Source organism: Capricornis sumatraensis, chromosome 11 (assembly GCF_032405125.1).
Source record: "Capricornis sumatraensis isolate serow.1 chromosome 11, serow.2, whole genome shotgun sequence".
Lineage (NCBI taxonomy): Eukaryota > Metazoa > Chordata > Mammalia > Artiodactyla > Bovidae > Capricornis > Capricornis sumatraensis.
This window is the reverse complement of record NC_091079.1, coordinates 27,633,166-27,656,274: the sequence shown is the minus strand read 5'-3', so window position 1 is coordinate 27,656,274 and position 23,109 is coordinate 27,633,166. Positions and strand designations below refer to the sequence as shown.

The window sequence follows — 23,109 nt, the reverse complement described above, 5'->3', positions numbered from 1 at the left end:
CTCCCCCGCCAGCTGGAGCAGCTGGCATCCCCCCGTGGGCCCCACAGTCCTTGTTCTCACTCGGGGGAAAGAAGCGCACCACTCTGCTGGAGCGCTCAGCCGGCCCCGCCTCTCCCATGAGCTGCCTTCCAACACCCTCTCCTCCTGCAAGACCAACCCCAGGGCCTTGGCATGCACTGTGCCTGCCCCCGGCTGTGCTGCTGCTTTCTCCCTTCGGGACCTGGCACTGTCTCTACTCAGCTTGCTGTCACTGTAACACTCGGAATAGGTGCCCAGTGCATGGATGAATTAGTAAACAGAACCAGAGGCCAACCTGGGTGACTGGGTAGGATGGAGGGGAGAGCGGAGCCGTACCGGCCTTTCTAAGTGGAGGTTTTGTGCTGGGAGGGGGAAGGAGGGACTCTGACAAAGAGGCCTGGAGCTGGTTGCTGAGAGGACTGACCGGGTGAGCTGCAGCCACAGGCTTGCTTCCTGAGCCCAGAACGAGGAGTCAGAAGACTCCGCTCTAGTCCAGGCTCGTGGTTTGGTCTCTGAGCCTCTATCTCTTTCCCTGAAAGTGGAGTCAAGAAAGCCGCTCTGCCCGCGCCCTCAGCAGGATGCAGTGGGGGCCCAGGGGCGGTGGCAGTGCACAGCCTGGGGCTGAGGCCCAGCTCGCTGCTCCCTGCCAGGCCTCAGTTTCTCATCCGCACAAGGGACCCAAGAGTCCCACTCACGGAGCCCTAGGGACAGAGGCAGACCGCAGGCCGGGTGATGAGTGTGTGTCGGAAAGGAGCTTGGGGTCACGATGAGAGAGTGATGATGGGGGTACTTTGGGGTTGCAAATGTGGCCTTCTCAGCTTTTCTGAGCTCCTGGACCGCAGAAGCTGGTGGGTGGGTGCTGCGTGGATGGTGGGGGGTGGGGGTGGGGGGGCGGCAGTAGTCATCTATCTGTCCTTCCTACTGCTGCCCTTGGTGTTCAAATCTGCCTCCCCCAACACACACAGACACACACAAACGCACACATGCGTGCACCACCTGTTTCTGGCCCCATACGTCAAGTAGCCGTGTCCTGACACAGGCAAACTTCAGCTCCTAAAGGATCAAAGCGCCAGCCCTCGGGGGGCCCTCACAGTGAGCTGAGGACCACAGCATCGGAGTCACTGGCGGGATCCTGTATCATCCCTGCTTTACTGAGCTGGAAACTGAGGCACAGTTTAATGACGTCCCTGAGATCCAGGCTTCAAGAACACACCTGAGCTCCCCACACAGGGCTGGGTGGGGGGTTCACTCCTCCCCAGGGGGTCCTGTGGGCCAGCCCCTTGCCCATGTCCTGTGCTCCCTGCCTGAGTCAGGGCCCCATCCAGAAGGAGGAAGGGGGTGGGCTCAGGCTCCATCCGTGGAGGGAGGGGATACCTTATCTGAGGCCAGCTTAGCGAGCCGGCGACATCAGAGCCGGATGGCGCCAAAGGGTTGCCTCACCCCAGCCTGCCTTGTCGGGGAGCAAGTGGCTCGCCTGGGGCCAGTCTCAGCATGGGGGCTGGAACCCAGGGACCCCCACTCCAGATCTGGGGGCTGGAACCCAGGGACCCCCACTGCTGATCTGAGGGCTGGAACCCAGGAACTCCCACTCCAGATCTGGGGGCTGGAACCCAGGGACCCCCACTCCAGATCTGGGGGCTGGAACCCAGGGACCCCCACTCCAGATCTGGGGACCGGAACCCAGCAATCCTCACTGCAGATCCGGGGGCTGGAACCCAGGGATCCCCACTGCAGATCTGGTCGTAGGAGCTGAAGATGGTCACCTCTGTTCTACTGGACAACTGGTGCCTCCTCCCTTATATTAAGCAGAACAGGCCTGAACTCAATGCAGGCAACTTCTCCCGCCCGTGTCTGTCCTGGCTATTGCTCCAGGGCTGGACCCTTCCCTGGCTGGCCCATGGCTACCATCACAGCCAGGCCTGGGATGACCGTTCTCCGTTCTTCCCAGTGAGATGAATGCACGGGAAATTGGGCGAGAATGGGTCCCTTGGAGCTCATAGGAGGACGAGACCCACAGTCAGAGCTGAGTGTGTCATTTTCTGGCTGTCTCTAAGCTCGGTGGACATCAGTTTCCCCGTCCATCAAACGGGGACCACCAATGGCCCTCGCACGGTTGTCCCGTGGCATTGGGGATGGATTGACTGACTCAGGAAAAATACCCATCTTCCCCCAGCAGGTTCACACACCCCTCAGGTCCTCTTGCTGTAGCCCCTGTCTGCCTTCTCTGTGTCCTTGGACCCTAAGCCCCAGCAACAGTGACCTCTGGTCATTCCTGCACCATGCCACCCTGCAGCTCCTGCTCACTCCCTGCTCTTGCCATTCCTTGGCTTGGACCCTCTCTCTGCCTTTCTGGTCTATTCTCAGTCATTCTTTAAAGAAGCAGAGCAAATGGTTCCTCCTCCAGGAAGTCCTCCCTGCTTCCACAGCTCCACCCCTTTCCTCCTCATCCAGCTCTTGTAGCCCCTCCTAGACTTTGCTGAGAAAACCCACAGTGGGGCTCCTGAGTGTGATGCCTTAAGAGACTGATACTGGGCTCAAATCCCAACTCTGCCACTTGTGTGTGGCCTTGGGCAAATGATCTGACCTTTCTGTGGCTCAGTTTACTCATCTGTAAACTGGGGGAGGTGACTATACAAACAGCCTATCTCAGGGTTGCCACGAGGATTAGAAGACTTAGAGCAGAAACTCATACAAGAGGCACGAAAGGCAAAATGCAGACCGTGTAGACTTCATTTTGCTCTTGATTCAAAGAAACCATCCGAGTGTTTTTACAGCTTTGAGACAGTGAAGTTTGATTGTGGACTAAGTATTCACTACAGAGAAAATTAGTATTGGTATGAAAACTGGTATTTTTTAAAACTCGCCATAGAGACACCATCTGAGGAATTTCGGGTAAAATCATGAGGTCTGAGATTTGCCTTGAAATCCTCAAGAATGAGAAAGTATGTGTGTAGGTAGGAGTAACAGGAAACAAGATTGACAGAGGGTTGATAATTACTGAAGCAGAGGTAGGTATGTGAGATTCATTATATTATTCTCCCAAATGTGTAAATGTTTGAACACACCTCTGGCAAAGAATGAACACTTCTAATGTCTGATTATACGTAATCCTGATAGAAATGCTCGTCACTTGCTAGGGTTTTAGCTTACTTATAGCTCTGCCCCTGTATAACAGAAGTTAGTGACCACTTCCTTTTTTGTTTATCAGTTTATTGGCTGCACGGGGTCTTGGTTGCTGCGTGCTGGCTTTCTCTGTGGGGTGAGCAGGGGCTACTCTCTGCGGCCGTCCGTGGGCTGTGCTGGCTTCTCTTGTTGCAGGGCATAGGCCCCAGGGCACGTGGGCTTCAGTAGTTGTGACGCACGGGGTTTAGTTGTCCCGCAGCATGTGGGATCTTCCCGGACCAAGAATTGAACTGGTGTCCCATGTATTGGCAAGCCAGATTCTCAACCACTGGACCACCAGGGAAGTGAGCATTCCCTAAAAAGACCAGATAGTAAATATTCTAAGCTTTGTGGACTATAGGCTCTCCGTGGAATATTCTTTTTTGTTTTTTACAACTTTTTAAAAGTGTAGAATCCATTCTGCTACTGCTGCTAAGTCACTTCAGTCATGTCCAACTCTGTGTGACCCCATAGACGGCAGCCCACCAGGCTCCCCCATCCCTGGGATTCTCCAGGCAAGAACACTGGAGTGGGTTGCCATTTCCTTCTTCAATGCATGAAAGTGAAAAGTGAAAGTGAAGTCACTCAGTCGTGTCCGACCCTCAGCGATCCCATGGACTGCAGCCTTCTAGGCTCCTCTGTCCATGGGATTTTCCAGTCAGGAGTACTGGAGTGGGGTGCCATTGCTGTCTCCAGAATCCATTCTACTTGCTTACAAAAGTGCTGTGTGGGGGGATGTCCCAGGGGGCTGGTGTCTGGTCCTTTGCTTTGTAAGGCAGTTGCCTTCTTCATGCTCCTGGCCCCCTGGGAGGCTGGCCACTCCCTCTGGCTTTGTACTGAGAACTCCGCAGATGCTTTACATACATTTGATAAATGAAAGAATGCCGGAGAGTTTATCGTTTGGAAAGAACTCTGGCTTCTTGCTGCTTCTATCTTCTCCATATAAAGGCTACTTTCCCAACCAGAAGCTCACAAGACTGCATGTTGATAAAAACCAATTAGCAGAAAATCTCAACAAACCTTCCATCAGCCATGACAGGCAGCCCGGCCAGCGCTGAGTCAGTGCCTGGGTCTCCAGGTCCCTGGAGATCCTGCCGTTGGTGTGGGAGTGAGCATGGAAGACTCAGCAGGGCTGGGTCCTCTGAACACTCAGGCCAGGTGTCCTGCAGGGGCTGAGCTAAGAGCTGCCCAAGACAGAGGCTCCACTGCAGGGCATCCCTACCCGGGCCCCGGGTATAGATGCCTGGGGGTACACGCTGAGGAGGAGGAGCTCAGAAAATGTGTCCACCAACCCACGTGGTAGCTGCCTGTTACTTACATCAAAGGATATAAGATATAAGGGAAGGGCAGGCCACAGGGTGCCCCCAGCTCTGGGCTCTGGCCTGTGTCCACATCCTCCCACTGCCCCCAGCCCTCTCTTATCAGTGAAGGAATGAGCAGAAACTGCTTCCAAATAGGGAACCGTTTCCTTAAAGCCCGCAGGGCTCAGCTGGGGCCGGCTCAGGCCATTCCTGTCTCAACCCTGCTCCCTGGTGGAGCATTTGGGTATGGCCGCCCACACTTGAGCAAGCTAAGCTCTGGACTATTCTGTTCATGGAGCGCTTGCCCGGGGCGTGCCAGGAGCAGTGCTGGGCACTCGGGCGTTGAGAAACAGCATCCTGTCCCTGAAAACTCCACAAGAGTCTCCCATATCCTCTTTAGGGGACCCCCTGGCAACTTTGGCTCAAGTGCATTGCAACTGTCACCACCCTACGTTGCAATCTTATAAATGTGTCTGTACTGTGACTGCCTTGGGGTAAGGACCACGCTGTGTCCATATGAGTACCAGCCCAGCCATGCAGGAGGTGCTTGGTGCATGTGTGTGATGGGAGGATGGAGGAATGAATGAATGAATACAAATGTGAATGAATGAGGGAGTAGGGCAGCCTAGTGACAAGTCCCCTGGAGGGACATTCTGGGGACACTTTCCCAGCTTCAAAACCCTGAGCAAGTTACTTCAACACCCTGAGCCTCAGTTTCCTCATCTGTGAAATCGGGGTAAGGCTATAACAGCTCATTAGGGCTGCTGGAGGATATTGTTATCATTACTGCTTTTACACACGAGCACACAGACGCTCAGAGAGGGCGAGTCCAGACCCAGGTCACACAGCCTTGGGAAATGGGTTCTGCTCACTGCAGATGCCCTGCCCTTACCTCCTGGTCCCAGGGCCCCACTCATCGACGAACTGCACACACCTTCCAAGGATGGTGGGGTTCAGCTCCCTCATCTACCGGGATGATTAAGGTCTCCTGGGTGGCACCCCACCACCGCCAGCCTCCTACTCTCTGCTACCATACCCACCACCACCCATTTGTGTAAACATGAAGTGAAACTGTTGGTAAAAGTCAAAGGATGGATTTACACGTTCCTGGATCTATTTTCAGGGAGTTGGAGAACATCAGAAAATTCAGTCACTGCCCACTTCTAAACATCACCCCCAAATTATACACGCAGGGTTTCCTGTGGGGTCTTCGATCGAACATTCTTCTAGTTTTTCCCTTCTTAAACTTAATCTGCTGAAGTTTGTCCAGTAACTATGACTGAATGGATTGCTTTGAACCTGCCCGCCGAGTGCCCTCCTTGTCCAGAGGGTGCAGTGTCGGGCACGGTCTCGGTCCATGTGGGTTACTGTAGGGAAACACCACACACACTGGGCGCTTACAGACTCATCGCCCACAGCTCTGGAGGCTCGAAATCCACGGTCAAGGCCGGCATGGCCACGTTCCAGTGAGGCCCCTTTTCCATAGCTGGCATCTTCTTGCTGTGTCCTCAGATGGTGGAAGGGATGAGGGAGCTCTCTGGGGTCCCTTTCATAAGGGCACTGACCCATGAGGGGTCCACCCACATGACCCAATCACCGCCAGAGGCTCCACCTGGTGGCTCAAATGGTAAAGAATGTGCCTGCCAATGCAGAAGGTGCAGGTTCAGTCCCTGGGTCAGGAAGACCCTCTGGAGGAGGCAATGGCAACCCACTCCAGTATTCTTGCCTGGAGAATCCCATGGACTGAAGAACCTGGTTGCCTACAGTCCATGGGGTTGCAAAGAGTTGGACATCTGTGGGCGACATAACATTCAGTCCCCAGCAGACACTTAGGGGTCTTACCATGGGGAGCCAGTCTTTTTTTTTTAATTTATTTGTTGTTGTTGTTGCTTTTGAGTCTTTCTCACAAAACATGAAAAGCAAAGTAACCCATTTTCAGTTAACTACACGAGGCCCACTTACGGAGCCCAGTGTCACCCCACGAAATCACAGAATGGCGTGTGTTCCGCGGGTCGGCCTGGGCTGTTTCATGTCCAGGCTGATCAAGCTGCCAGTGGGTTAGGCATGTAAGTGCAGTTCTAGAAAAGCCACACATTAAGAAAGGAAAATGGCCTAGAACCTCCCCGCCCCTTACACTCCTCTGGCCCAATTCCCTAAGACACGGTTCCCATTCCCACAAGAATCACCAGGGATGCAGGATGAATAACGGATTCCGGGCCCAGCAGAGAAGAGTTGAACCTGAGGATTCCAAGTGGACTCCAGGCACCTATATCTTACAAGGTCCTGAGGTCAGTGGTTCTCACCCTCAGCCACATTCAAGGTCCCGGATCCTGCCCGGGCTGCCTCAGTCTGGCTGCCTGGGGACGGTGGCCAGGCACCAGTGTTTACTAAAGCTCTTGGGTAGTTCTGACAGGTGGCAACACTTGGGAGCCACATAGGAAGTGACTGTTAGAGACGCTGCCCTGAGGTCACTGCTGATGGAGGCGGCGGCTGAGCGGACAGAACCAGGCAGGGCCTGAGCCCTGGGTGCCTGACCCAAGAAGCATAAGGGCACAACCCCACCCCCTGTCTTCCCCATAAACACAGTGGCATCCTCGGGGAGTCTGCCTTCAGAAGCACGTCGTAAAAGAGACTTTCATTTGAACAGCTGCAGTTTGGAAGTAGCCCAGGCTGTTCTTGACTCTCTTTGGCCTCCCCGGACGATAGATACTCTCCTCGCTGTTTGGTTGTTATCCTTCCCTTTTTTCACCCTTAGCTTCTGCTGTTAGAAAAAATGACATAAGCCCCACACAGCAGTGAGCTTACAATGGTCCCTGTGCCGAAGCCAAGGGCAGGCGGACGTGCAATGCCATCTTGGGCACTCAAGATGGTTGATGTTTGTGCGTGTGTGTGTGTGTGTGTGTGCACGCGCACTCACTTTCCCTGGGATGTGGGTGCTAGATAAGGCAGTCGGGATTCAGAGGGTCATGCACCTATCCCAGGAGACCTCAGGCCCTGCATTTAAAAGGCGTCCCACCCACAGCTCTCATCAAAGACCTCCTAGAGCTGGGAGCTTTCCTACCACTAGATGGCGCCAACTGCAAGGGCTTGGCTCAGAGGATCCCGCCGCTTTCCCTCCAGCGTCCCAAGGCTGCCCTCATCTGCTTCACTTCTCCAAAGAGGGGTTTCCACTGGGGCTTCCCTTGAGAAGCTCTGTGCCTTGGGGCTCCCGGCCGGTAACTGCAAAGCAGGCTTCCTTCTGGGGAGCTGTAACTTGGTATGGAGACAGCAGGGTGGGTGGTGACCCTGTGGAACCCACCCCAGCTCAGCTCAAAGGGTCCAGACCCCCAGGCCCTGCAATGGGCCCTGTGGGTGAGGGAGGTGCGCACAAGCATGGCAGTGCAAGCGCAAAAGTCTTGCTTTTGAGTGTCTGCACACACAGTGCTTCTGTGTACACAATGCCCCCACCCTCCCGACAACTCCCCCAAGGGGGCATTATTGTGGCCATTTCACAGACAAGGATGTTGAGGCTCAGGAAGGTCAGAACTACAGGAAGGTCAAAACTACACAGAGGGAACCCTCTTCTGACTGTTTTGGATCCCATGCTGTCTTCTTGACCCTCGAACTTGGAAAAGAAAAGGCCCCAAGATGGTAGGTCCTGAAAAGTCAAGGAACTGGTACCAAAGTCCTTTGGAGTCAACAATCCCCCATCCCACCAGGTGACACCTCCACAGCCCTGCTATGGGTCGTGCACCATGTTTCAGGCCCACAGAGAGGAGTAAGGCGCAGACACTACCCTTTACAGGCTCACATTTCTGTGAAGGAAGCACTACTTCTAAAGCAACCTGGAAAAGGCATGGAAGCCTTCCTGGAAGAGAGGGCTTTTTTTTTCTTGTCTGCTGTGCCGAGAATAGGTCTCTAGGGTCTAGGAGCTGTCAGAGATGGCCCGGGGGGTCTCATAAATCTCCGGGCCTCCAGTGTCACAGTCTGACTAGGACAGGTCTCTCTCCATGGAGTCAGAAAGAGGAGGGGTGTGAGTGCGTGCCTGTGTGTGTGTGGTTTCATTGATTTATGGGTTTGATGTTTTTCTGCCATGTGTTTTTTGAGGAAAAGCAAACAAGTGTAAGCAAACTAAATGACTTCCAGATGAAAACGGACCAGCACTGCCAACCTCAGAGCAATCTGTCCCCCCGCCAGCACTTGAATCCAAGCATAGAGGTGACAAAAACCTCAAATCGAGGTTTGTGCTTTTGACTTTCAAAGGCCCTTTTGGAGATCAACATTTACAGCACTTGTCTTGTGCCAAACCTGGAACCCAGAGCCCAACTAATCCAGCCCTTCAATCTGCACCACCTCTTCTGGCCTCTGGTTCTTACAGCCAAGGGCGCAGGGATGCGGACCACTCACCTCAGCAGAGAGCTTCCTGCGCTGGTGGTCAGAGAGCTCCCGGGGCTGCCCTGGTGCCCCCGCTCTCCACGCAGCCTCACGTCATAATAAATCACCTCTATCGTCTGTCTCTCCCATGAGCCATGGTCCTGTACACACAGGAGATGCTTAACTTCCTCTTCAAATGCTTTAAACAGAAGCGAGATGGTGAACTAGCTCAGCAGATGTTCACTGAGTGACTGAAAGAGAGGGCAGAGGTCCAGGGTGCAGAGATGAAAGCTGGGAGGGTCACTGGTTTCTAGGCCGTGATGTGGGCATGTCACTTTGGACACCCTCTGCCTCTTTGGGTCTCGGTTTCCTCTCCAGGAGAAGGAAACGGCAACCCACTCCAGTGCTCTTGCCTGGAAAATCCCAAGGATGGAGAATCCTGGCAGGCTACAGTCCACGGGGTCACAAAGAGTTGAACACGACTGAGTGACTTCACTTTCTTTTTCTTTCTTTTCTTCTCCAGGAAGAGGGAAAAGAATCTGTCTAAATAGCTCAGCATCTGTTTTGTTCAAAGAATGAAATGCAGATCTATAAACCCACAGAGCAGGGTTCCTCCGGTTCAGGATGGAGGGGATGGTCTGTGGGGCCCCCCACCTCTGCTAACCTCAGAATTCAGGAGTCACTGCTGAGAAGCCCCAGACAGGAGCCTCTCCAGCAGGGACCACACGCTTGGGGGTGGGGAAATGGCTGGGAGCTGCCTACAGTCCTCACTCTCCATCCTCAGGCAATTCTCCTCTCTGGGCCGAGGTTTCCTCCAGGGTAAAGAGTGAGGGGCCAGGATGGAGGGGCTAGGCAGATGACTGGATCTCTGAGATACAAGCAGTTTGAAGCTGGTAATACTGGCCCCAGAGCCGCCTCCCTTTCCATCAGTCTCATCTGAAGCACAGAAATGCTCTTTGGGGCTTATCTCCCATTCCCCACGCACTTGCTGTCTTGTCCATCATATCTGCCAGGATATAGACGAATACATTGCCTGTGGATGGGAATGGGGCTCTGGGAAGGAGCACGGGTGAAGGGAAGTGGAGTGGGTGTCCACCACGCTCAGCACAAAATCAGACCCCTCTCTGCAGGGCTGGTGCTGGATACAGGATCAGTCCTCTCCCCGCGGGGGCACAGCGAGCCAGCAACAGGAGCCATGAGGCTGGACACCTGCTGCCACCAATGCCCCCTGCAGCCCCTTCCTGGTGCTCAGAGGGGAAAGTAATTAATAACAATGATAATAGGATGACAGGCCGGCTGGCCGAATCCTGGCTGTACATATGCACATTGTCTATATGTGGAAGCTGTCAAGAAGATACAAATGAACTCATTAACAAAGCAGCAATAGACCCACAGGCATAGAAAACAAATTCACCGTTACCAAAGGGAAAGGGGGGGGGGGATAAATTAGGCGTTTGGGATTAACACATACAGACTATGTACAAAGGGCTTTCCTGAGGGTTCAGCAGTGAAGACTGCCTGCCAATGGAGGAGACACAGGTGTGATCTTGGGTCAGGAAGATCCCCTGGAGAAGGAAAAAGACACCCCACTCCAGTATTCTTACCTGGGAAATCCTGTGGACAGAGGAGCCTGGAGGGCTACGGTCCAAGTGGTGGCAAAGAGTCAGACATTTAGCCACTGATCAACCAACCAACCGACCAACCAGCCTACCAATGCATTAATATGAATCACTGTGTGTAACTGAATGTGTACACAGTATACACATATGCATAATGAGTAGTTAATATGTATAACTGAATACACGTGAAACTAATCCAACAGTGTGAATCAACTATACTTTAATTAAAATACATATATATGAGTCACCTCTTAAGGACCCTTAGCACAGAGAGGGTGGATCCTTAGGACATAGAGAAAAGGGCGATGGGGTAAAGAGAGAGGTTTTGGGGCTGCGCCCACAGCGCGGCTCATCAGAAGGCATTTCCTCAAAGCCACAGCTCTCTCATCTGCAAAGGAGGCCGACTCACTGACTTCCCAGGTTGCGGGATGATCAGAGCGGAAGGAGACACCCATGGGCTCAGAGAGCTGACACGGAGGCTGACCCAGCACGCCCAAGCAGGGGAATTCGGGCAGCTGGCTTCACGTCTGCTAATGCCAGCTCCTCCATGCTAGTGAGGAGACAGGCGGTGTCTGGCGACCGAAAGCAGGGCCGAGAAATGGAATGTGATGTAAACCTCTGGAACCCCGTGAAGATGGGCAGGCGGCCGCCAGCCTTTGGCCTGGGAGCCCTCTTCCGGGCAGCCTGCTTCACGTCTTCCCTCCCCCCGCAGGCCCTCCCTCCAGCTCCCACAGCCGCGGGCCCCACCCCGGCCCCGCGGGAGGACACCTCCTCACGGCCCCAGTTCTGCAAGTGGCCGTGCGAATGCCCGGCGGCCCCGCCCCGCTGCCCGCTGGGCGTCAGCCTCGTCACGGACGGCTGCGAGTGCTGTAAGGCGTGTGCCCAGCAGCTGGGGGACAACTGCACAGAGGCTGCGGTCTGCGACCCCCACCGGGGCCTCTACTGCGACTACAGTGGGGACCACCCGAGGTACGCAGTAGGAGTATGTGCACGTAAGTGAGACCCCCCCCACGCCATCGGCCAGCCCCAGACCCCCAGCTCTGGCCCACAGCACCCCGCCTGCCACCCATAGCCCTTCCTCTGGCCAGGCTCGGTTCTGCAGGAGGTACCCAATCCCGCTCCCCCTCCGCCCCAGTCCATGATGACGGGCCAGAGGCTGAGCAGGGAGGGATGCGGCATTCCTCCTGCACCTGGACCTTGTCCCCTCTGGCCTATATCCGTGGATGAGTCCAGGGAAGAAGGATCCACCCGGAGAGACCTAAGCCTGGTTTTGTTCTCCCCAACGTAGAACACTTTGCAGGCTGCCTGTGACCTCCCAGGGGCACCAGGACCCTGCGGAGCTCCAGATATTTTAGTAACATTGTTAATGAACATAATCTGGTATTAAAAAATTCAGTAACCTTGAAAGAACAAAAAGCAGCGGCTTGAAACCATCTCTTCCTTCCACCTACCCACGTTTCTCTAGCTCACTGCAGTCACTTTTAACTTTCTTCTGGAAATTGCAACTATTCAATGCATCTCTTCTGTTATATCTTGATCAGCTTAAAATACCAACTGTGCACAATCTATAAATGTGCACGATCCTATGTGATAGCCGATGACTTAGCTCCTTAATACTGCCTGACACTGCCCCCCCAGCTTCCAAAACCATTGTCACATTTTTTATTATAAACCACTATTTGACCACTGTGTACAATATTAGGACAATGTAAATGGTTTTTGCTGAAGCATGAGGTAGTAAACTTGATCGAATTTCCTTTATTATGAAGTTGTTTGTTTCTCCTGGAGTTTCTACTGGCTTTTGTTCTTTCTTTACTCTTGGTCTTTATAATAGCCCCATACTGGGGGAGAGGCTGCTGCTTTTTGTTATTTGTTTGCTCTTCAAAGGGTTACCTCATTTCCTTTGTTGTTCCCAGAGACCTCCTTTCTGAGGCTTTCTGGTCTCCTGGTTCTATCTGGGCTGGCCTTGAATCATACGACCTTGAATCATATGAGCATTTATTCAATATACATGACCAGTAAGATGAAAAGAGGTAAATTGGCATCATGAAGTGATGTGAAAGTTGCTCAATCATGTCCAACTCTTTGGGACCCCGTGGACTATACAGTCCATGGAATTTTCCAGGCCAGAATACTGGAGTGGGTAGCCATTCCCTTCTCCACGGGATCTTCCTAACCCAGGGATTGGACCTGGGTCTCCTGCATTCAGGTAGATTCTTTACCATCTGAGCCACCAGGGAAGCCCAAACAGGCATCATGGCAGCAGCTTAACTTCTGAAAAGTTACACAAAGCCTCATAAACTCAAGAACTCCTTCCCTTAAGGCTGAATCAAGCTTTCCTCATGCCTATGACCCTACATGTTCACACACAGCAGACTCTCTTATCTTCAGCTAACTCATTATATTTCCTGAAGTGTCATTGATGAGGGTTATACATATAATTTCAAGTCAAGATACTTATGGATTTATGGTTAATCTATGAGCACTTTCTACTCTTTTGCCATTAATTCCTGCTTCAACCTTCATATCAAGTCATCTTGCGTTCCAAGTAACCATCACTGATTCTCCCATCTTTCCATGTTTCCCCCCTTTACGGAGACTTGTTATTAGCCCCACAAACTAGTGTGTTCAAAGAGAAGTTGCAGATTCCTTCCGCAGAGAATCATCTGACATGTTGGTTAAAAATGTTTTTCTGAGGCCCACCCCACTCACTCCAGTTCTTTGGCAGTGGGGGTGGAATCGACAACTTTCAACGAGCTCCCTGGGTGACTCTCATACTCGGCTCTGAGACTGATGGCCAAAGTATACAGTCGCTCACATACTCTCTCCCCGCACCCAGGTGAGGATACCAGGCTGAGCCCTCCTACACCAGAGTCCCCTCCACTTCTACGAGACTGTTTCCTTTCTTTCCCCTTTTACAGCTGTCCTTCAAGGCAACTCACTGTGACTATATGAGTCTCTAAAGTTGCACTGACACCTCACCACATGCCAGGCACCACAATTTTATAGGCATTCTGCCATGGACCCATAGACTCTTCAGACCCACAAGTGCCTCTCCTGCCTGTCTCTACCGCCCAGGACCTGGAAAATCACCTCTTTCTACTCCATTCCCTACCTCTTTATATGTCACCTCTTTACTCAACATAGCCTCTTGGTTCCCCCTTATCATGAGTCTCCATGTAGCTTCTTTCCTTGCAATTGGAAAGAAGACAGTGGATTTCAGGATACTGGAATAAATATGACATGGGCCTAGGGTTCTCCAGTCACAGAGGTCTACAGACATTGGAATAAATAAGGTTCAACAAGGGGAACAGACTTCTTCAGAAGTGTTAAATGTCCACATCCATTGTGAAATTCCAAAAACAGAGCAATCATAGGAAGACACAGTGAATACTTTTTTCCAGGCAGATTTTTACCCAATCACCCACCTGCACACCATACACACACAGACACAGACACAGACACACACACACACACACACAATTCCCCCATGTTCTATGGAACATCTTCTCAGAAATACTGCCGTAGTGTCTAAATTCATGGAACCCTAATGCAATAAAGAAGAGAGTCCAGGGTCTGAAAACGATAGAGAAGGAGATCTTGGGGGCCAGAGGGGAAAAAGAAAGAAGAAGTTATTTACATAGAAAAATCTGTTAGCAAATGGCCAACAACCAACAGACATTCCCCAGGACAGGCTAAATCTGTCCTTAGAGATGTGCTTGTAATTAGGCCAGGACAAGGCAATAAAAAACAAGTTGCAACACTGCCGTAAATGACTCAAAGAGGGGATGGTGGGGACTATGGCAAACTAATGAACGTAAACTTTAGCCACTGAGGTCAGGCAGAAGAGGGAGCCTGATCTGGTCTAGTCTACTTACCTTTCAAGAGAATCCAGAAAACAAAATCCAGGTTCATGTATGATTTGTAATTCTGGCAACGCATTCAAAACATTTTTAAAAAAACACTCTGTGGCCCAAGCTAAATACATCTGTGGGCAGAGAGTGACCTCTGAATTAAACTGTTTGGGTATTTTGGTTGTGCAAACATGAGTCTGCATTCAATGCAACTGGGTCAGGATTGAGGGCAGTGTGGTTTGCTGGAAGGATCATGAAATTTACAGGCAGACAAACTTGGGTTTTTGAATCCTGGCTCTGCCACTTGCTGGCTACGTGACCATGGGCACATAACTTAAGTGAAGGAGCTTGATCGAATCAACTCTGTATGACGGTTGAGGCTAAACAAAGAATTTCACAAGAGCCTAAAATGTGATCAGTTGCTCTTTAATATTCCTTCAGATTTCCTTTGTAAATGTTCCCTTAGCTTTGTCCAGGGTTATCCTCAGAGTTTGGGGGGCAGGGCTAGTTTCAAGCTCTGATTCTCCCATCTGATGAGTAAAGGAACAGAAAACCCATGCATTGTGTTTGAAGCTAGACAGCCTAAGTTCAAACCTCAGCAACATAATCAACTAACACAATGGGTTTAGGGAAACTGCTTAACCTTTTTAAATGTCAGTTTCCTCATCAAGGAAAATTCAATGAATAATGCCTACCTTTTTTGGGTGGTTTGGATGTCAAGTGCCTGATACATGGGAGAAGCCCAATACAGAGGAGGGCTAAGCCCACCTGATATCCATCCCTTTACCCACTGATTCATTCACTCATAATGAACATAGGTTAGTGATGGCACATCAGTGGGGTTACAACAAGGCATGGCCCACTGTCCTTGCTCCCAGGAAGCTGACCAGGGGTGCAGCGAGAAGAGTAAAGGTCTGGATGGCACAGCAAGGCGACTTGAATTCCCAGAAGTCCCTCAATAAGAGGAAAGCCCACCAGGTCATGCTTGAATGGACCCGAGAGTCTGAATGGTGAAGGAGGCTCGGCCAGCTTCCCCATCCGATCAGAAGCTCGTCCTTCAATCAGCTATAAAGAAATAGAATAAGGAAGGGGTGCCAGAGTCCGCTGGTGGGGCCATCACAGCCACCCACCATCCATCTTTGCCCCCACCTCCCAAACCTCCCAGAAGACTGTGAACAACTTCTGGAGGCAAATGGTCCCAATCTTGGCTGCAAACTGGATTCACGTGCGGAGCTAACAAGGTCAAAAAATAAAAAGCAAAAATACCCAAGCCCAGGTCCACCCCCAGGTACTGGGGCATGGTGTGGGCATCATGATTTTAAAGAGCTCCCCTGGGTAGTGCCATTGTGTCGCTGGCAATGAGAGCCACTGTGCTAAGGCTCCCAGCACCCAGCAGTGCCCTCGCCACCCAAAGTTCCCACACCCAGGGGCTGAGACTGGCTTCAGCACTCCATCTCCCATCCACCCACACACACGAGCGCGCTCTCTCCCTGGAGTGAGAGGGTGAGGCCAGGCTGACTCAGAACAAACGATGAGTGATTCACTAGGTGATTCACTCACTGTTTTGCTTTCCTATTTCCCCTCTTTTGTTGGTATCCGATGGAAGGAAATGGACAGTGGAGTCAGAGCTTGGGGGGGTGCAGCTTCTTCAGACACCAGCTGGGGGGCCTTGAGAAGATGAATCACTGTTCCCCTCACCCACCCAGCTCCCCTCTCTGCCAAAGAAAGAAAACAAAGCTCTTCTAGAACAGTCACCGCGAGACTGCTTGAGATTACTTATCAGATGGTGCCTGGCTCCAGATCGGACGGGCAGTGTTAGCGCCCTTCCTGTCGGTCCCTCCTCCCCAGATCAGTCACCCCAGGAAAGCCAGCAGTCACCCCAGCATCCCCACAGGCTGCAATCCTGTCCCCTCTGCTCCGCTGAGCTGAGCGCTGTCACTTTAGGTGTGTGACTCAACCTCACTGAGATGCAAGTTTGCAGCAGGTGAAAATGCAGGTGATGACATGGTCCCTTTTCCTTCTGGGATGAAGTCAGCAATGCAAGGAAGCCTAACACAACGCAGGTCAGGTGACCAAGCACCTTCCCTCCTGTGAGATACAGAGATGATGGTGGTGGTGATGGTTCGGCTTCAGGTGAATCCAGGAGATACGCCAGGACTACTGGCAGACAGCCCTCCTGGGGTGAGTACCCTGGCTGCCCTGGGCTCTCTGTCTGCACTTCTAGACACTGTCCTCAGAATGGGACTGACATGCAAGGCTGGGATGCTGGTCGGAGCCCAGTATCCCCACATCTTTCTTGGAGCTCCAAGCTTGCAGAACCGGCTCCACTCTGAAGTCAACAAGGCATCTCGAGCCTAGGGAAGAGCTTGAGGCCACCCACCCCAACATTGCTCTTCTGAGGACAGAGCATCCCTCTCCTTCCAGGCCTCAGGACATAGAACTAGGAGTCCTTCCTGATTCTCCTCTCATCCTCACATCCCACCTGCCAGCGAGTCCCTCCAAACAGACCCAGAAGCGGGGCCCTTCTCCTCCTGGCTGCCCATCTCTGGTCCAAGCACCACCGCCTTCTACCTGGATTCCCCAGCATGACCTTCTGACTCGTCAGGAACCCCGTCGGTCTGTCCTTAACTCAGCACCGTCAAGGTTTTTGTGAAGCATAATTCATATCAGCGAGTCAGCATTACTCACTGAGCACATACTGTGTATCAACCGGAGTTCCAGGCTCTAAGAGTTTGCGTTTTCCTCTGAGCCTGCAGGGAAGCCCTCTCTCTCTTGCCTTCAGCCCTTCTCCCTCCCTCCCCTGCCCTTTCCCACCTCAGGCCTTCCCATTGCCTGCACTCCCTTCCCTGCCTAGAAGGCTTCTCTCCCAGCACCTGGGCAGCTCAGCTCCCCGCCTCCTTCCCATCTTTGCTGAATCATCATCACCTCTGTGAGGCCCTGGCTACCTGCCTTGTTTACATCTGCAACCTTCCCCCTCCCTCTCCCAGCTCCCTGCTTTCATGTCCCCATCAATGCTCTGGATGGTCCATTTCTTCTCTGGTGGTTCAGACACTAAAGAATCTGCCCGCAATGCATGCAGGAGTGTGAAAGAAAAGTCAAAGTGAAGTCGCTCAGTGTCAACTCTTTGCGATCCCATGGACTGTAGCCTACCAGGCTCCTTTGTCCATGGGATTTTCCAGGCAGGAATACTGGAGTGGGTTGCCATTAATGCGGGAGACCTGCGTTCCCTGGATTGGGAAGATTCCCTGGAGAAGGGCATGGCAACCCACTCCAGTGTTCTTGCCTGGAGAATCCCCATGGACAGAGGAGCCTGGGCTGCAGTCCATGGGGTCCCAAAGAGTTGGATCCGACTGAGTGACTAAGCACACAAGCACAAGTTCATTGAGGGCGAGGCTTTTGTCTCCTTCCTTCACTACTAAATCCCCAGCACCTACCACACTCCACAAATAGGCACTGAATGAACCCAGTCTCTTCCAAAGTGTTCTGATGAGTTTCCCATCGCCTCTGCCTCCTCTCACAAACTGTGTCCCTTGAGCCGGATAACTGTCAGGACCAGGCTTTGTGCCACTTGCTGGGACAGGACACTGGGCTAGCTGCCCAAGGTCCCAGTCCTGGCCAGGCTGTAGCCTCCCACCGCTTCGTCCAGCCCTCCAGACGGGCACCGGGTGTTTCTGCGCGGGTTAAATGGGCTGCCACACCCTCCGCTCAGGTCCCACCAAACGGGCCAGAGCAGCGGGCCCAGCCCTTCTCCATGATGGGAACCCCGGGAGGTGGGGTGCGGGGGGCGTGAGGCAGTGGTAGGGGGCTGCCCTGCGGGGCCCGCCCAGCCCCTCGGCAGGCCTGACCCTCGGCGCCTGTGTCCGCAGAGGTGGTCGGCGTGGGCTGCGTGCTGGACGGCGTGCGCTACAACAACGGCCAGTCCTTCCAGCCCAACTGCAAGTACAACTGCACGTGCGTGGGCGGCGCAGTGGGCTGCACGCCGCTGTGCCTCCGCGCGCGCCCCCCGCGCCTCTGGTGCCGCCGGCCCCGCCGGGTGAGCTTGCCCGGGCGCTGCTGCGAGCAGTGGGTGTGTGAAGACGACGCCAGGAGGCCCCGCAAGACAGCGCCGCGCCACACGGGCACCTCCGGTGGGTGCGGGGCGCGGGCGCGGAGCGCGGGGAGGGCTGCTCCAGCCCGCGGAGGAGGAGGGGATGGGGAGCTCGGTAGGTCCCCAGCGGGCCTCCTAGAACAGCCGCGGGGAGGGGCCGGGGGCGGCGGCGGCTTGCCCACCGCGTCAGTGTGTGTGGCCCAGTGACCTCCTTCTGACCGAGCGCAAGCAGAGCGCCTGCCGAGTGGGTGACCTAGAAACCAAAGCCTTTCATCCTCCTCGGCAAATCCTTCCCCACCGCCGCCTCCCTCCCAGCCCGCCCTCCTCGCTTCCGTCTGTCCTCAAAGGCCTCTGCTGTCTCCCGTCTCCCAGCATCCTCTTCTCTCTCTCATTCATTCCTGCATTCCTTGATCCATCTCCCCTGCGCACCTGCTGTCTCTCTCTGCAGGTTCCCCTCCCTGACTTCTGGGTTTGTGTGTTACCAGGAAGGACCTGCTTCCTCTTCCCAGTCATTGTCTTGTGTATCTTGCTCCATCCCTCTGTGAGATCACTCCTTGGTCTCCCTGGCTCTTCACCTGTCTCCACCTCTCAGCTCACTCCCCTTTCCATTTCTTAGACACTTACAACCACTCGCCCGTGTTCTGCTTGCCAGGATACATCCACTGAAAGAACCAGCCAAGGGTTGGGGTTTAGTTCCCACTTCCTGAGGGCTTACTAAGGACAGGGACAGCTGTTGAGCCCTGTCACATGCCTGAACCTGTATTTTCTATCCACAGCCAGGGACAGGAGGCAGGGAGGTGCTGTTGTCAACCCCACTTACAGGTGGGGAGCCTGGGGCTCGGAGGTGGGAGCCAGTTTATTGGAAGCTATCCAGATGCTAAGGGGCTGTGCTAAGAGCTGAACTCAGACAGTTTGCCCCTGAAGCCTGCATGTCCCCTTAGCCACGATGCCCTGAGCATCGCTCAGATGAAGTTCTAGTACTGGGGCAGGCACTTCCCCTGAGCGTCCCCAGATAATGTCATCTCTGCACGGGCAGGACCGGTATCTTTTACCCTTTTATCCCCAGCACCTTGCAGATGCCTGATGTGTACTCGGTCAATATCTGGACCCTTTTATTGCCATACCAGCCCCGCAGGGCAGATGTTATTGTTCCAGAAAAGAGCCTGAAGCCCAGAGTAAGTTGTCTAGAATCACACAGCCTGTAGGTGGTCGAGCAGGGATTGGACTCAGGTCACCTGTCTCTAAAGATGGTCCTCCCTCTGGAGAAGTATGAGGAACTCATGACAAGTTCTCGTCTCCCTGGGGATCCGTGCTAGTTAGAAGCCAACTTGACCTCCAAGTGGAGGGACTGCCCACTCGCTGAGGTTCAGGGACCCCAGCCCTTAGGGTTGTGACGGCAGGGATTGGGGGGCTGATGGAGACTGGGAAATCACTGGGCACCCGGTCCCCATCCGCAGGGAGCACGAGTGAGATAGAGCCGTGGCACAAGAACTGCATTGCGTACACCAGCCCCTGGAGCCCCTGTTCCACCAGCTGTGGCCTGGGGGTCTCCACCCGCATCTCCAACGTCAATGCCCGGTGCTGGCCTGAGCAGGAAAGCCGCCTCTGCAACCTGCGGCCGTGTGACGTGGACCTCCGGCCACACATCAAGGTGGGTCTGCCTCCCGGGGTGGGGCAGGCGTCTCAGGTCAGGAAGATCCGCTGGAGAAGGGATAGGCTACCCACTCCAGTATTCTGGCCTGGAGAATCCCATGGACTGTATAGTCCATGTGGTCAAAAATGGTTGGACACGACTGAGTGACTTTCACTGAAGATAGCTCTCAGACTGTATAAGCTTCAGGCCCACACATTGCCTGGATCTATTCTACCCTCATTTCAGGCAGGGTGCTGGTACATAGTTGACCAGAACAGCCATTCATTCAATGAGTTTAGTATGTGCCTACTGGGGCTTCCCTGGTGGCTCAGTGGTAAAGAACTCACCTGCCAATGCAGGAGACATGGGTTTGATCCCTGGGTTGGAATGATCTCCTGGAGAAGGAAATAGAGACCCACTGCAGTATTCTTGCTTGAGACATTGCATGCACAGAGGAGCCCGGTGGGCTACATCCCATGGGGGTATCAAAAGAATCGGAATCAACTTAGCAACTAAACCAGAGCCATGTACCAGGCGGAAAGCTAGACTGTAGGGATGCAGAAAGAGCCTCGCCCTTGAGTGGCCCGTAGCCCCACAGAGCTCACTTTAAATAATGCCAGTCCAATTGAATACGTTGCGTGAAAAGTGTGTGTGAGAGTCTATGGGAGGCAGAGGAGGAGGAGTTTAGGATTAAGAGTCCAGTCTTGGAGGCCATGATGGCTCTGCCCCTAACCATCAGGGGGCACTTGGCAGGCTGAAGGAGCCCACAGAGTCATCCTGTGTTGGAGAAACTGACCTGGGCGTTGGCAAAGCAGAAGGCAGGAAAGAAGGGAAATTGCAGGTTGAGAGAGCTGCACTGCGGCAAGGCAGTCCCTTTGTGCGCTCGGTTTCCTCTTGCATAATGCAGCTGGGTCTCTTTGTCTTTGGGGTGATCCTTCCTAGTTTGAAGATGCTGCAGATCCAAAAGTAAGGTGGGGTGCATGGCGAGTGAAAAGGGAAGAACTGGGGGCTTGGAGCTGAAAATGTTGATCCTCTGAGCATCTCAACTGAAACCTCCTTTCCCGCAGGAAGGGAAGAAGTGTCTGGCCGTGTACCAGCCAGAAGCGCCCGTGAACTTCACGCTGGCCGGCTGCACCAGCACACGCGCCTACCGGCCCAAGTACTGTGGGGTCTGCACCGACAGCCGGTGCTGTATCCCCTACAAGTCCAAGACCATCAGCATCTCCTTCCAGTGTCCCGATGGGCCTGACTTCTCCCGCCAGGCCCTGTGGATTAACGCTTGCTTCTGCAATCTGAGCTGTCAGAATCCCAATGATATTTTTGCCGACTTGGACTCCTACCCTGACTTCTCAGAGATTGCCAATTAAGCAGCCACAGAACCTGGGCTCGAGGCTGACCCAGAGCTTATAAAGCAGCCAGCCTTCTGAGGCCCCCACTGAGCCTTCTTTTGTCCACTTTCCACTCGTTTCCAATGACCCAAATCCAGGCCCAGGCCCGTGACCCCTTGTCCTGTCTCTGCCCACCCAAAGCACCCATCACGGCACGCTCAGGCCCAGACAGTGGGTCTTCTCCTTGGCAGTGGTCCACATACACTCCAAAGAAAGTGCCCGGCTCTGGACAATACCCGAGCCCGATCCGGCCTGTCTGAGTCCCTGGAAGTCCTGCTGGATCTCGCCCAAGTCCCAAGGAACAGAATCAGCTAGATCTTCAGTATCATTAATTCCTTCTTTAGATACCAAACCACCAAACTCTCTGGGCCCATTCAGGAGGATAGAGGGGATTTAGGACAGTGGACCAGTCTATTCTTCAGGCCCTGCCAAGGAGGACCCTAATTAGCAGTTTTGACCACTGCACACCAAAGCTCTGTCTCATTCTAAAGACCTGTGCCTACCATGGTCACCGAATATTTGCTAAATGAGGTGAATGGTTGTTTGGTTTCGGTTTTTGGACGGACAGTTGTGTCCATGAATCTGGGCATTGTTGTAGTTAAGTTTCTGTTCACCCATTTCAGTTAAGTTTCTCTTCACCCCTGCACTGTGAAGGGTGTGCCTTGGGTTCATCCCAGGGAGAAATGCAAGCCGATAAACTTCCTCTTGTTCCTGGGAGAAGTCCCTGGTCAATACACCAGGGTCAGAGTATGGTCAGTCTATTTTCAGAAGGAGCGATTGAGCCCTGCACCGAATCTGCTGCTCCCGGACAAGGCAGGACACTGGGCAGTCAGCCAGCCTCCTCCTCACACCTGACCATCTGCGTGCTGGGGGCTCGTGGGACTTGAGGACACCCTCAGAGTGGTGTCCTGTGATAGCCTTCTGCACTGAGGGAGCCTTGGGTCCAGGTTGAGTGTGAGTCAAAACAAGAAGCGGGTTCACAAACCAAGAAGTGGGTCCAGTCTGTGTCACCTTGGAGTGGCAAGAGTCCCTGGGCCCAGGGCATGTGTCTTTCTGCCTCGGTGACCCATTTCGCAGACTGATCCATAAAGCTCAGTTCTGGTACAAAGACAGAAGTTTAGTGATTGTTTCAAAACAGAAGGATATTTAACAGGGATGAAAAGCCAAAAGGGTTTGATGCTAAAAGGAAGAGAAAGTCGTTATTAATGGAAATGAGGCTATTATTTATTTTATTAGTAAAGTATAAATATTTACTGCTACTTTTGTTTTATTTAGCACCTTCTACATGTCAGACGTTGTTCTCAGCGCTTCATGTGCACCGTTACACTAGCTCATGGAAACTGGGAGGTCGTGTTGAAAAGTGTCTGTTATTATTTCTGTTCTTACAAATGTGAAATGGAAGCTCAGTAAGGTAAGGGAGCTTGGCCGAAGTCACCCAGCTGGTCAGTGGGCTAGTCAGGATGCAAATCCAAGTTGGATTGACTCTCTAACCCGTATCTTCCCTCAACTTCTAGAGCTTCCCTGTGCATCAGAGCAGGAAAACATGTCAGGATAAGCGACTCCTCACTGTCACTTTTGGTTTTTATTACTGTTTCTCCAGCTTCTTTCCCGAGAGAAGAGTGTATCTGACTTTCAGATTATTTAGATGTCTGAGCATCAGACAAAATCTAGGATAAACCGAAATCCATGACTCC

The 23,109-nt window shown here is 53.1% G+C and overlaps 1 protein-coding gene across 2 annotated transcripts in view; it reads left to right on the top strand.

Moving 5' to 3' along the window:
• Positions 1–23,109, top strand: part of CCN4 (cellular communication network factor 4) — a 30,674-nt gene extending 7,565 nt beyond the window's left edge. Inside the window, exons 2-5 of one of the 2 annotated variants that reach the window (XM_068983866.1) lie at positions 11,166–11,445; positions 18,174–18,434; positions 19,852–20,049; positions 21,099–23,109. In XM_068983866.1, coding sequence (XP_068839967.1) covers positions 11,166–11,445; positions 18,174–18,434; positions 19,852–20,049; positions 21,099–21,394 — 1,035 coding nt within the window. In that variant the 3' untranslated portion in view covers positions 21,395–23,109. Of the gene's footprint in view, positions 1–11,165; positions 11,446–18,173; positions 18,435–19,463; positions 19,570–19,851; positions 20,050–21,094 lie in introns of those variants that run through there. The other variant, XR_011145721.1, reaches the window with a different exon arrangement.